This window comes from Schistocerca serialis, chromosome 5, assembly GCF_023864345.2.
Source record: "Schistocerca serialis cubense isolate TAMUIC-IGC-003099 chromosome 5, iqSchSeri2.2, whole genome shotgun sequence".
Taxonomy (NCBI): domain Eukaryota; kingdom Metazoa; phylum Arthropoda; class Insecta; order Orthoptera; family Acrididae; genus Schistocerca; species Schistocerca serialis.
The window spans coordinates 620,688,445-620,702,187 of record NC_064642.1 but is presented as its reverse complement, the minus strand read 5'-3'; the positions used below and the strand labels follow the sequence as shown (position 1 = coordinate 620,702,187).

The following is a 13,743-nucleotide window of genomic DNA, read 5'->3' as shown; positions in this document are numbered from 1 at the left end:
TCGCACGTCTTTTGATGTGAACATTCTGATGCTTAGAGTGCCATCTGTTGGTGAAATTTTCATTGTTTTCCCCCTTTCGACGTTTCACCCCGCGTCAACAATATTCTGTTCACATTCTGGGCGTTTTTAAACTGGAACTTCAGTCATGGACAACCTGTGCACCGATTCGCAGAGGTTATTTACATTCCTCGAAGTTCTGAGCGTCTGACCGTCATCACAATATTCCATTTTTATGGAAACTATAGGAAATTGGTAGCGATGAGTCACCTTTCACGAATTATCCTGTTAAATATCCTCATGTATATTGGCACTGAGCTGTAGGATAGAATGCGTCAGTGCACGAAGAGTAGTTTCCTTCACATTCGGTAATTACCAACAACCAACCAATAAATAAACAGTCGAACGATCAGCACTGATGATCTTCAACCTCACAGACAAAGTAACGTAAGGGGACCACACCGTGGTCCAGGTCGAAAAAAGTCGATTTTCCGTTTTCATCATATTTCGATAGATTAAGGTTTTATTTAAGTACTCTGAAACGTTTTGCTGAAATGTTTTTTTTCTAGCATTTAAAGACCATTTTCCTACCACGTGTGTTTATGTGCGACGCTCACTTTTCTGTCACCCACTTTTCGGCATATACACTCCTGGAAATTGAAATAAGAACACCGTGAATTCAATGTCCCAGGAAGGGGAAACTTTACTGACACATTCCTGGGGTCAGATACATCACATGATCACACTGACAGAACCACAGGCACATAGACACAGGCAACAGAGCATGCACAATGTCGGCACTAGTACAGTGTATCTCCACCTTTCGCAGCAATGCAGGCTGCTATTCTCCCATGGAGACGATCGTAGAGATGCTGGATGTAGTCCTGTGGAACGGCTTGCCATGCCATTTCCGCCTGGCGCCTCAGTTGGACCAGCGTTCGTGCTGGACGTGCAGACCGCGTGAGACGACGCTTCATCCAGTCCCAAACATGCTCAATGGGGGACAGATCCGGAGATCTTGCTGGCCAGAGTAGTTGACTTACACCTTCTAGAGCACGTTGGGTGGCGCGGGATACATGCGGACGTGCATTGTCCTGTTGGAACAGCAAGTTCCCTTGCCGGTCTAGGAATGGTAGAACGATGGGTTCGATGACGGTTTGGGTGTACCGTGCACTATTCAGTGCCCCTCGACGATCACCAGTGGTGTACGGCCAGTGTAGGAGATCGCTCCCCACACCATGATGCCGGGTGTTGGCCCTGTGTGCCTCGGTCGTATGCAGTCCTGATTGTGGCGCTCACCTGCACGGCGCCAAACACGCATACGACCATCATTGGCACCAAGGCAGAAGCGACTCTCATCGCTGAAGATGACACGTCTCCATTCGTCCCTCCATTCACGCCTATCGCGACACCACTGGAGGCGGGCTGCACGATGTTGGGGCGTGAGCGGAAGACGGCCTAACGGTGTGCGGGACCGTAGCCCAGCTTCATGGAGACGGTTGCGAATGGTCCTCGCCGATACCCCAGGAGCAACAGTGTCCCTAATTTGCTGGGAAGTGGCGGTGCGGTCCCCTACGGCACTGCGTAGGATCCTACGGTCTTGGCGTGCATCCGTGCGTCGCTGCGGTCCGGTCCCAGGTCGACGGGCACGTGCACCTTCCGCCGACCACTGGCGACAACATCGATGTACTGTGGAGACCTCACGCCCCACGTGTTGAGCAATTCGGCGGTACGTCCACCCGGCCTCCCGCATGCCCACTATACGCTCTCGCTCAAAGTCCGTCAACTGCACATACGGTTCACGTCCACGCTGTCGCGGCATGCTACCAGTGTTAAAGACTGCGATGGAGCTCCGTATGCCACGGCAAACTGGCTGACACTGACGGCGGCGGTGCACAAATGCTGCGCAGCTAGCGCCATTCGACGGCCAACACCGCGGTTCCTGGTGGTTCCTGGTGTGTCCGCTGTGCCGTGCGTGTGATCATTGCCTGTACAGCCCTCTCGCAGTGTCCGGAGCAAGTATGGTGGGTCTGACACACCGGTGTCAATGTGTTCTTTTTTCCATTTCCAGGAGTGTATTTTAGATCTTTATATCCCCTACATTGCACGTTAGAGATTTTTTTTTACTCCCGAGTGTGTTGGCTAACCTTGGACTGCAACGGTCGGTATTCTTTTGTTTCTGCTGTTCGTAAACAACACGCCTTCAAACACGCGGTTAGTTTTGTTCAAGTGGGATTGCGAGTAGTTGTTACAGAAAACTTACGGGCACACTATGGGCAGGCAATTAGGAGAAATAAAGAAAATCTGGAGCAATGAAGAGAGATGTCTGGGCCTTATTCTTCCATAAGTCTTCTACTGATGATAAGCCATGTCATGGATTGTGTCCATCAGGAGAAAATTCGTGGTGCAAATACAATAGGACTCAGGCAACTGGAGAATCTTATTCTCACTAGCATTCTCTTCCTGCTGCAGTTATTGCAGCAGTTAGGCCTATTTTCAGAGACTTGGCTCATCCTGACCTTCTAAGGAAATTTCTGTATGGGCAGACAAAGAACCCAAACGAATGTTTCAACAGCATAATTTGGAACCGCCTTCCTAAAACTGTATTTGTAGGCATGCATACAGTGAAACTAGGATATCATGATGCTGTTATTACATTCAATTGCGGTAATATTGGCAAGTGTTGGGTACTAAAATAGCTGGGAATTAATCCTGGTGAAAATGTGATCACTGGGCTGCAACATAGCGACAAAATGAGGATAGCCGATGCAGACAGATCTGCATCCAATACGGCTAAGAAAGCAAGACAAACTTCCAGGAAGATGAAAAAGAAGCTAGAACACCTGCTAGAGGCCAAAGAAGGGCCATCATATGCAGCAGGACAGTTGTAATTAACTGTAAGTAACAAATTTCAAAAGTTTTTTCTTTAAAGTTAATTTCCCGCAAACTAAAATTTTCAATACATATGCCCCTTTATCTTACAAATTCTGAAGGTGGGAGGGGTAAAATACAGGGACCGAAAGGCTATTTACAATTTTTACAGAAAGCAGATGGCAGTTATAAGAGTCGAGGGACATGAAAGGGAATCAGTGGTTGGGAAGGGTGTGAGACAGGGTTGTAGCCTCTCCCCGAAGCTATTCAATCTGTATATTGAGCAAGCAGTAAAGGAAACAAAAGAAAAGTTCGGAGTAGGTATTAAGATCCATGGAGAAGAAATAAAAACTTTGAGGTTCACCAATGACATTGTAAATCTGTCAGAGACAGCAAAGGACTTGGAAGAGCAGTTGAACGGAACGGACAGTGTCTTGAAAGGAGGGTATAAGATGAACATCAACAAAAGCAAAACGAGGATAATGGAATGTAGTCGAATTAAGTCGGGTGATGCTGAGGGAATTAGATTAGGAAATGAGACACACAAAGTAGTAAAGGTGTTTTGCTATTTGGGGAGCAAAATAACTGATGATGGTCGAAGTAGAGAGGATATAAAATGTAGACTGGCAATGGCAAGGAAAGCGTTTCTGAAGAAGAGAAATTTGTTAACGTCGAGTATAGATTTAAGTGTCAGGAAGTCGTTTCTGAAAGTATTTGTATGGAGTGTAGCCATGTATGGAAGTGAAACGGGGACGATAAATAGTATAGACAAAAAGAGAATAGGTTTCCAAATGTGGTGCTACAGAAGAATGCTGAAGATTAGATGGATAAATCAGATAATTAATGATGAAGTATTGAATAAAATTGGGAAGGAGTTTGTGGCACAACTTGACTAGAAGAAGGGATCGACTGGTAGGACACGTTCTGAGGCATCAAGGGATCACCGATTTAGTACTGTAGGGCAGCGTGGAGGGTAAAAATCGTACAGGGAGACCAAGAGATGAATACACTAAGCAGATTCAGAAGGATGCAGGCTGCAGTAGGTACTGGGGGATGAAGAAGCTTGCACAGGATAGAGTAGCATGGAGAGCTGCATTAAACCAGTCTCAGGACTGAAGACCACAACAACAACATGCCCCTATATATCAGAAACTTAGCTAAGTGAATGAAATTTTCAGAGACTCTGTATAACATAAAAAGCCACCTCTGGTACTACATTCATTAATATTCCCCCATTGGGAAGGTCACAAAAAATATTTTCTGCAGAAAAAACTTAATATTTTTTGTTAATAAATTTAAAAAAGTATTTCTTAAAAACTATGAAATGGATAAAGTTGATTTTAGTACAGTTGACTCTATTAGCATCATGTAACTTACAGTAAAATATTGAGGTCCTGCATCAAATAGTTTTTTTTTCAGAAATGGATCAAATACTTGCCTAAATTAACATGGTTTAGATAGGCAGAGTGTGGTCGCCTTAACTGAATCTGTTTACGTTTGTGCAATTCTTGGTACTCTGGCACCAGAAAGAGGGCGGCGTGGCGTCCTGAAGCAGTCTAAAGGCCGGTTCCCACTAGGGCTGCCGCGCGTCAAAACTGCGCGTCAGCGGCGTGGTTGCCATGGAAATGGCGTCAGCGGCAAGGCGCGGCGGGCTCTGCATCGCGGTTTGACCATGTCGAACCGCTTCCGCTGCCGCGTGCCGCGCTCCAGGTGCGCGCCGCCAATCACAGAACGCGCTGAGCGTGACGTCAGGTACGGCAGCCTGGGCCACACGAACTTTCGCCGAACCGCTGGCGCGGACGCGGCGGCAGCTATGCAATACTTATCATCCGATTCCAAGGAAACTATTCGGTAGAAAAATTTGATTCTTGGGCATGTTACAGCCTGATGTCTTCTCTAGATAAAGGACCGAATTTCTTTTCGTTATTCGTCGTGGTTACTTGCTGTATCGCATTTACGTAAACCTTTACACGAAATTTGAATGAGTGTGCAGAGGTAAAAACGCATTGCGTGGACTTTGCGTACAGTTCATTTTAGGTAATACATTATTGCGAATGAAATTTAGTTAACATATCGAAATTGTTTTTAAAGCTGAGAGCAGAACGATAGCTATCACCGTTCTCGAGATATTGAATGATATGTCGGCGGACGGGTTGTGCGGTGACCGCGCGCGGGTCGCTCGCGACGCGACCGATACTTCGTCCTGCTCGTCGTAAACCATGTGGTTGTATCAACTGCAAATTTCGTAAACGGTTCAAGAAATCGAAACGTGTTTTTTTGCAAACGATAACTTGTAAAAACTCATGTATTTCGTCGCATGATAAATATCCAAAATCTGTTTAACTACCAAGATATGAAAGAAACTACAGTTTTTTCAGAAGGGATAGATGAATTTTTTTAAACAGCATTTAATAGCGTGTGTAATGAGAAGTTAAACCGAGACTAATTTGCTGGTATGTCATAAGATGTAATTTGCTAATTATCTACAACTATTGATTATTTCCTTTGGAAGTAACTAACGTTTTTTTCTTTATCCAGTGTACTTTATTGGTTCAAGACACGTTTAGCCTTTTACTTTAAGGCATCTTCGGTGGAATCTAGAATGATTCAGTTTTGTTTTGATATGTGATACTTGCAGATTATAAAACAGTTCACATCTTTTTTTATGTGAATAACTGATTACTCTGAACGGAATGGACAGTGTCTTGAAAGGAGGATATAAGATGAACATCAACAAAAGCAAATCGAGGATAATGGAATGTAGTCGAATTAAGTCAGGTGATGCTAATGGAATTAGATTAGGAAATGAGACACTTAAGGTAGTAAAGGAGTTTTGCTATTTGGGGAGCAAAATAACTGACGATGGTCGAAGTAGAGAGGATATAAAAGTAGACTGGCAATGGCAAGGAAAGCGTTTCTGACGAAGAAAAATTTGTTAACATCGAGTATAGATTTAAATGTCAGGAAGTCGTTTCTGAAAGTACTTGTATGGAGTGTAGCCATGTATGGAAGTGAAACGGGGACGATAAATAGTTTAGACAAGAAGAGAATAGAAGCTTTCTAAATGTGGTGCTACAGAAGAATGCTGAAGATTAGATGGGTAGATCACATAACTAATGAGGAGATATCGAATAGAATTGGGGGGAAGAGAAGTTTGTGGGACAACTTGACTAGAAGAAGGGATCGGTTGGTAGGACATGTTCTGAGACATCGAGGGATCACCAATTTAGTATTGGCAGCGTGGAGGGTAAAACTCGTAGAGGGAGACCAAGAGATGAATACACTAAGCAGATTCAGAAGGATGTAGGCTGCAGTACGTACTGGGAGATGAAGAAGCTTGCACAGGATGGAGTAGCATGGAGAGCTGCATCAAACCAGTCTCAGGACTGAAGACCACAACAACAACAACAACTGATTACTTACAGTGAATCGAGTTTTTGGCGGACATCTGCGTTTCCCCTCACTGGTCACATGCTGGAGGTTGAACTAAAACTTAGATTATGGAACATACGCACATTTTCATGTTTGCTCTTTTTTCTTCTGTCACTAGCTGTAGACATTTTACCGAAAACACTGATTTGAAGTCATAACTACAGTGTGTTCACCTTATGTCCCTTCCTGTTTGGTTTGTTTATGTGCATGTTGCCAATCTAAAGAATTATATGCTGAAAACTAATGTTTGTTTATTTCTGTCCTCCTTATATCTTTATGTGTGTGTGTGGCTAGCCAGTGATAGTTATAGAAAGTTGAAAGAGAATGCAGTAGTTGTCAGACAGTGGTTGAAAGATTTGGTGTTCAGCTGATTTCAGTTTTGGTTTAAATGTTTTGTGGAGAAGTGCATGGAATAGTAAATTCACTGCTTACATTAATCGATAAAATAGCAGAACAGCATTTCAACAGATGATTATTACCAGAATACTATCACCCAACCCCTTTGTCCTCACTCTTTGACGCCTCATAATATGTCATGTCAACTTACCCCTTCTTGTAGTCAAATTTGTGCTCTATTTAATTCCGTTCCTTTTCTTTAGTTACACGATCCTCATATCTAATCTTCAGCATTCTTATTGATCACCACGTTTTGAAAGCGTCCATTGTCTTCTTGACAGAACTGTTCATAGCCCACGTTTCACTTACATACAAGGCTGCACTCCACACAAATACCTTTGTAAAATTGTACCCAAATATTAGAATTTATATTCGATGTGAACAAATTTTCATTTTCAGAACGCTTTTGTTGCTATTCACAGTCTTCATTTTATATCCTCTCTACTTCTGCCTTCTCAATTACTGCTTCCCTTGCAAGTCATTGAAGTCTTAGAAATGCAGTTTGGTTTCTGTACAAGTTGTAGATAATCTTGTGGCCCTATGTTTTAGAGTTTCAAAGAATGTTTTAATTAAGATTGTCAAAATCTTTCTCTAAACATGCAAATGCTATAAACACAGTTTCGCAGTTCTTCAGTGTGTCTACTTAACTAAGTGGTAGGATCAGTATTGCCTTGCGTGTTCAGACATTTCACAGGAATCTAACATTGTGCTTATGTTAGTTTGTACAACCCCTCCCCCTCTCCTCTCTCCATATTCCTTCCACTTTCTAGCCTTCTCTTATTTGCTTAGTTCTGGCTTGCCAGATGAGTCCTTGACACTTGCTTCTCCTTTGAGCAAAGTTTTCTTTGTTCTTTCTCATTTTCATTCCCCTGTTTTCCAAGTGCAAAATCTAGTTGCAATTTTGGACTTTCTGTCAACGTCATGTTTAGACATTTCTATTTCCCATGGCCTACTTTATTTGCTGCATTTTTATATATTTCCCTCGTGTCAAATTTAATATATCACGTTTTATCTAACGATTTCTACTGTACCTTCTTTTCGTTCACATACTCTGCTGCATTCACCACTTTTTCTCTCAAAGATATCCATTCGTATTCTAGCGGATTCCTTTCTCTGTTTCAGTCAGTCGTTGCATTACGGTAACTTTAAGATTATCGAAAAACTGTGGGTCTTGACTTATTCAAGTTCCATTTCCTTAATTGGCTACCGTTTACTGTCTCTTTAGCTGTAAACCGCAGCTCATAACCAATAAATTATTGTAGGTTTGCCTCTGCACCAGGAAATATCTTACAATTTAAAATCTGGTTTCGAAAACTTTGTTCCAAGTATGTATTATTCTTTCATGATTCTTAAGCAAGGTGCTGGCGATGATTACATTATGCTCTGTGCGAAATTCTATCAGGTGGCTTCCACTTTCATCCCTTCCCCCAAGGCTTTGTGTTTTTAGTGTTTTCCTGTACCTGCTACCGTATCACACTTTAAATTTTTGTCTCGCTTAACTATCTGAATAATCTCTTTTATCGTACATTGTTTCAATGTGTTAGGAGATAGTGAACATTCATGAACGGTAGTCATGAAATCTGTTTATGTTGAAATGAGAAAACATGAATAATGAAATATGTAAAAGAGTACATTGTACAGAAAATGAAAAATTTGTGTGTCTTCACCCAACTTCGTCTTTCCTTCATGTAGGTGTAAGATATAGTTATTCAAACACACCGGTCGTTTCGGTGGTTCCCACCCCGCACCACAGTGGCTGTCCGTCGTTGGCTACCGCTAGCGTCTGCCGCTTCCAGATGGGAATGCCAATTCCGCGAGCCGCCGCGTCAAAGCGGAAAACGCTTGCCGCTGCCGTTGCCGCACCACGCGCTGCCACGCTCTAGTGGGAACCGGCCTTAAGGCGGCGGCTGCTGTGGCGTACCGTACCTTGAGTCTGCCGGTCTCGAGGATGACGAGGCAGTAGTCGATGCGGCCGGCGGCCAGGAAGAGCATGGCGTCGGCGCGCCGCGTGCGGAAGCGCATCTCCAGCTCGGTGGTGCTGCGAGCGTCCTGGAGCGGCACCGCGATGTAGCTCGCCCCGTAGAAGGACGCTGCAACAGCAGGGCAGCCAGGCCGGCGTCAGCCACCGCACAACACGCACCGCCCCCTCCTCTCTCTCTCTCTCCATGCATCACCTTTCTAAGCTCCTAACAGCAAGATAGGCTGATTTAGTGAACAGTAGGAAAATGTGCTGCGTTCTCTTATTGGTAGGTGTGGGCAGTTCCCGTCACTTACATAGTGGAGACAGGAAGCATTTCTTTATTTACAACAGTTTCATATAGATCTATGCTATTACTCTACAATTCACAATTCCATCCACTCTCGAACAGCGCGCAGGAAAACCAAACACTTGATCTTTCTGTGTGAGCTCGGTTTTCTGTTATTTTATGATGATCATTCCTTCCTCCGTAGATGAGCGCAAAAAAAAAAAAAAAAAAAAAAAATTCACACTCTGAGGAGAAAGTTGGTGACTGAAATTTCACGAGAAGATCCTGCCGCAACGAAAAGCGCTTTTGTTTTAAAGATTGGCACGCCAATCCGCATATCATACCCGTGGCACTCTCTTTCTTGTTTCGCGATAATAAAAAATAAGCGATACTTCTATGAACTTTTCCCACGTCTTCCGCGCCGCCCTGCGCCGCGCGAGACATCTGAGATTTTGTACTCTCGCTAAGGTAAGTTATTTACAATTTAATAAGTTAGTTTAATGAAAATGATGAATCACAGGTAGCAAATGCGTTTAATAATCATTTCTTTAAAATAGCAGAAAACATCGGGACAAACAATTCAAGAGCCAAATCCCAGCGGAATGTAGAAAATGCAGCTTTCATATAATTCAGTCATACCAACTTGTGAAACTAAGAAAATTACATGTTCTTTGAAAAATAAAAGCTCATCTGGTTTTTTTGGTGTTTCCAATAGAATACTAAAAATCTGTTCCAGTGGAATAAGCCCAGTAATGAATGTATCACTAACTTAAGACATTTTTCAGAGAGACTGAAATATGCTGGTATTAAACCTGTATTTAAGAAACGTGATATGAGAAATGTCAAAATACTAACCTGTTTTACTGCTGACATCACTCTAAAATTTTTGAGAAGATGATGTATTCCAGAATAGTACATCGCCTTAGCAACAACTGTATCCCTAGCAAATCACAGTTTGGGTTTCAGGCGGCTTGCTCTACTGAGAATGTTATTTATACGTTCATTCACCAGATGTTAGAAGCATTGAATTATAAAATAGGGTGGACTGACATTTTCTGCGGTTTCTCTAAGGCATTTGACTGTGAGAATCATAGTGTGGTCCTAAAAAATTGACGTTTTATGGGACTGATGGTACAGCCAACCAATGGGTAATGTCACATTTGACCAAGAGCATGCAGAAAGATGTACTTAGTAATTCAAGCAATATAGTCCAAGCACATAATTCCGACTGGGGAGAAATCACAAATAGGGTTCTCCAAGGTTCAGTCTTAGGCCCACTACTGTTCCTCATATAATGAGCGATTTTCCGTCTAGTGTACAACAAGCAGCATTAATTCTCTTTGCTGATGACACTAGTATTGTAATAAACCCAGGCATATGTACAGACACAGAAGAAATGGTAAACCAAACTCTTAACAGTATCATTGACTGGTTTTCTGCGAATGGTCTTATCCTCAATCTTAAAAATACACATTTTCCGTTCTATACATCATGAGCTACTACATCAATGGTACATGTAACACATGGTGAGGAACTAATAAATAGGGCGGAAAATCTATCTTTTGGGTCCATATTGATGGGAACTTCAACTTAAATAAAACACATTTTACAACACCTAATACAGTCACATGCGCGCTTAGAATCATTGTAAGTCTTCAGGAGAGACAAACCAGTAATTTGATATAATTACGTATTTTCATTCAACAATGTCATGTGGAATAATGCTTTGGGGTAACTCATCTTTAAGAAAGAAATCCCTTATTGCGCAAAAACGTGCTGTAAGAATAATATGTGGTGCTCACCCACTATCACCTTGTAGGCATCTATTTAAGGATTTGGGCATTCTGACTACTGCTTCACAGTATATTTCTTCCCTCTTAAAGTTTATTGTGAATAACCCACTACAGTCCAAAAGGTGAAATGAAGTACATAATTACAATACCAGAAGGAAAAATGAAATTCATTTCTCCACATTAAGCTTGTCTTTAGCACAAAAGGGCAGCACAATGCTGCAACAAAAATTTTTGACCACTTACTCAGTGCTGTGAAGCGTCTCACACACAGCAAAGTAAAATGTCGTAACAAACTGAGAAAGTTTCTCCTCGACAGCTCCTACTATCTCGAAAAAGAATGCCTATTACTGTGATCTGTAAAAGGTGGTAGGTAGGAATTACTAACTCACATCTGTTTTAGTTTTCACTCAGAAATGTTCAGAATGAAACCGATTGCACAAATTAATTTGCGATTTGAATGTAAAATGACTCTGAGCATCATTACGATTTACCTTGTAAAATGATCCATACAACATTTAACTATCTGATGTTGATCCCATACCACTCAGCAGTACTTCACAAAAGAAAGGACAAGCGTAGTGTAGGCAGTCTATTTTGCAGACCTGTTGCATTTTCTAAGCATTCAACCAATAAATCGCGGTCTCTGGTTTGCTCTCGCCACAACATTACCTGCATGATCGTTCTGATTTAGGTTATTCGTAATTTTAATCACTAAGTATTTAGTGGAAGTTACAGCCTTTGGATTTGTGTGTTTTACCCTGTAACCGAAATTTAGCGGATTCGTTCTAGTACTCCTGTAGACGACTTCACACTTTTCATAATTTCCACTTTTTGCGCGATACAGATATTTTGCTATATCATTTTGCAATTGGTTTTGATCTCTGATGACTTCAGAATACGGTAAATGACAGCACCATCTGCGAACAATGTAACTGAGTTGCTCAAATCGTCTCCTAAATCCTGTATGTATATCAGGAACAGCACAAGGCCTATAACACTTCCTTGTGGAGAGCCAGATATTACTTCTGTTTTACTCGAGGCCTTTCCGTCAGTTATTACTAGCTGCCACTTTCCTGACGGGACATCACAAATCCAGTAGCACAACTGAAACGATACACCACACACTCCATAGGAACGCAATATGGATTACAAGTTTCTTGTTAGGAATGTGTCAAAAGCCTTCTGGAAATCTACAAATATGGATCCAGTTGGAGATACCCTGTCGATAGCTCATTACTTTATGAGAATAATGAGCCAGTTGTGTTTCTCAAGAATAAAATTTTCTGAACCCGTCTTGACTGTATGTCAATAAATCGATTTCTTCGAGGTAACTTACAATGTTCTAACATAGTATCTCGTATGTTTCAAAATCCTACTGCAAACCGACGTTAGCGATGTGGGTCTATTTTCTCTTTTGTGTATTGGTATGACATGTGAAGCTTTCCAGTTACATACTATAGGGATCACGCGGTATACAGCTAAGGGAGGCATAACCAAAATTCTGGTACGTATTGACGTTTCGGACTCTTGTTTTCATTAGCGGGACTTCACATGTACCAAAAATATATTAAAATAGGTTCGACACCATCCCGAAACATCATATTTTAGTAGTGATGACGTGGCAGCCTGAAACGGAACGATCGCCGGAGAAGTTAAGGCTACAGCAAAGTTCCAAACATAACGGCAAGCAAAAGTGTTTTCTTAGTCAAAGGAAGAATCCGTAACGTCCATAAATCCAAGTTCTCTGGATATGCCTCCCTTAGTTGTACGTTACTTGATAAAATACACGTATCAATTTTGTAATGAAATACATATAGATTTTGAGATTAAATACCCACTTGATCTTTGCAACAGCATACGAGGTGCGACAGTAAAGTAATGAGACTGATGTGGAAAAAAAAGTTGCTTACCGTTTTCCTCAAGTTTAGTGTTGTCTCCTTCAAAGTAGTACCCTTCTGATTGCAAACACTTTTTCCAGCGTTTCTGCCACTGATGATACCATTTCTGGATCTCATCTTCTGTAATATCCTCCAAGACCCTCGTCATAGCTTTTTGGACATCTTGTGTTGCTTGAAAATGGTGTCCCTTGACCGACGTCTTGACTCTTGGAAACAGAAAGAAGTCGCACGGAGCGATATCTGGTGAATACGGAGGCTGTGGTAGTAATGAAATTTGTTTTGAGGTTAAAAATTGCTACACTAACAGAGCAGTATGGGATGGCGCATTATCGTGATGCAGAATCCAATTATCAGCAATGTTGGCATGGACACGAAGAACTCATTTACAAAGTCTTTCTAAAATTTCTTTGTAGTAATATTGGTTAACTGTCCGTCCAGGAGGCACCTACTCTTTAAGGAAAATTTCCTTGGAATCAAAGTATCGCACAAGCATGCATTTCACTTTTGACTTTGACATGCGAGCTTTATTTGGTCAGGGTGATCCCTTTGCGCACCACTGCGAACTTTGGCGATATGTCTCTGGATCGCACTGAAAAAACCAACTTTCGTCACCAGTGATAACACTTCTCAACAATTTTGGATTGATTTCCGTTTGCTCTAACAGATCGGCTGCGACATTTTTCCGTGTTTCTCGCTGTTGTGGTGTGAGATTTTTGGGGGCCATTTTTGCACAGTTCTTTCTCATACCAAGATATTCAGTTATTATTAGACGAACCGTTTCTAGATTGATGTTCAGTTCTTCTCCAATCATTTTCATGGATAATCTTCGATCAGATTGTACGGGTTTACGCACCCTGGCCATGTTGACATCCGTCCGTGAGGTTGATGGTCGTCCACTGCGGTCTTCATCTTCAACATTCATACTACCTTTACTAAACATTTTAAGCCAACGAAAAACTTGATCTCTTGACATAATATCCTCTCCAAAAGCCTTCTGAAGTTGTCGTCGCTTTTTCACCCAATTTAATTCAAAAAGAAATGGCATACCTTTGCGCAATATTATGCAGTTCCGGTTCCGTGACAAGAGACACAAATACGTGTTAACTTATT

At 41.9% G+C, this 13,743-nt stretch overlaps 1 protein-coding gene across 1 annotated transcript in view; it reads right to left on the bottom strand.

Moving 5' to 3' along the window:
- The window catches only part of LOC126482141 (chondroitin sulfate proteoglycan 4), a 660,554-nt gene that overhangs the window by 597,657 nt on the left and 49,154 nt on the right, over positions 1-13,743 (bottom strand). Inside the window, exon 2 of the mRNA XM_050106118.1 lies at positions 8,623-8,786. Within this exon, the coding sequence (XP_049962075.1) occupies positions 8,623-8,786 (164 nt within the window). The remainder of the gene's footprint in view (positions 1-8,622; positions 8,787-13,743) is intronic.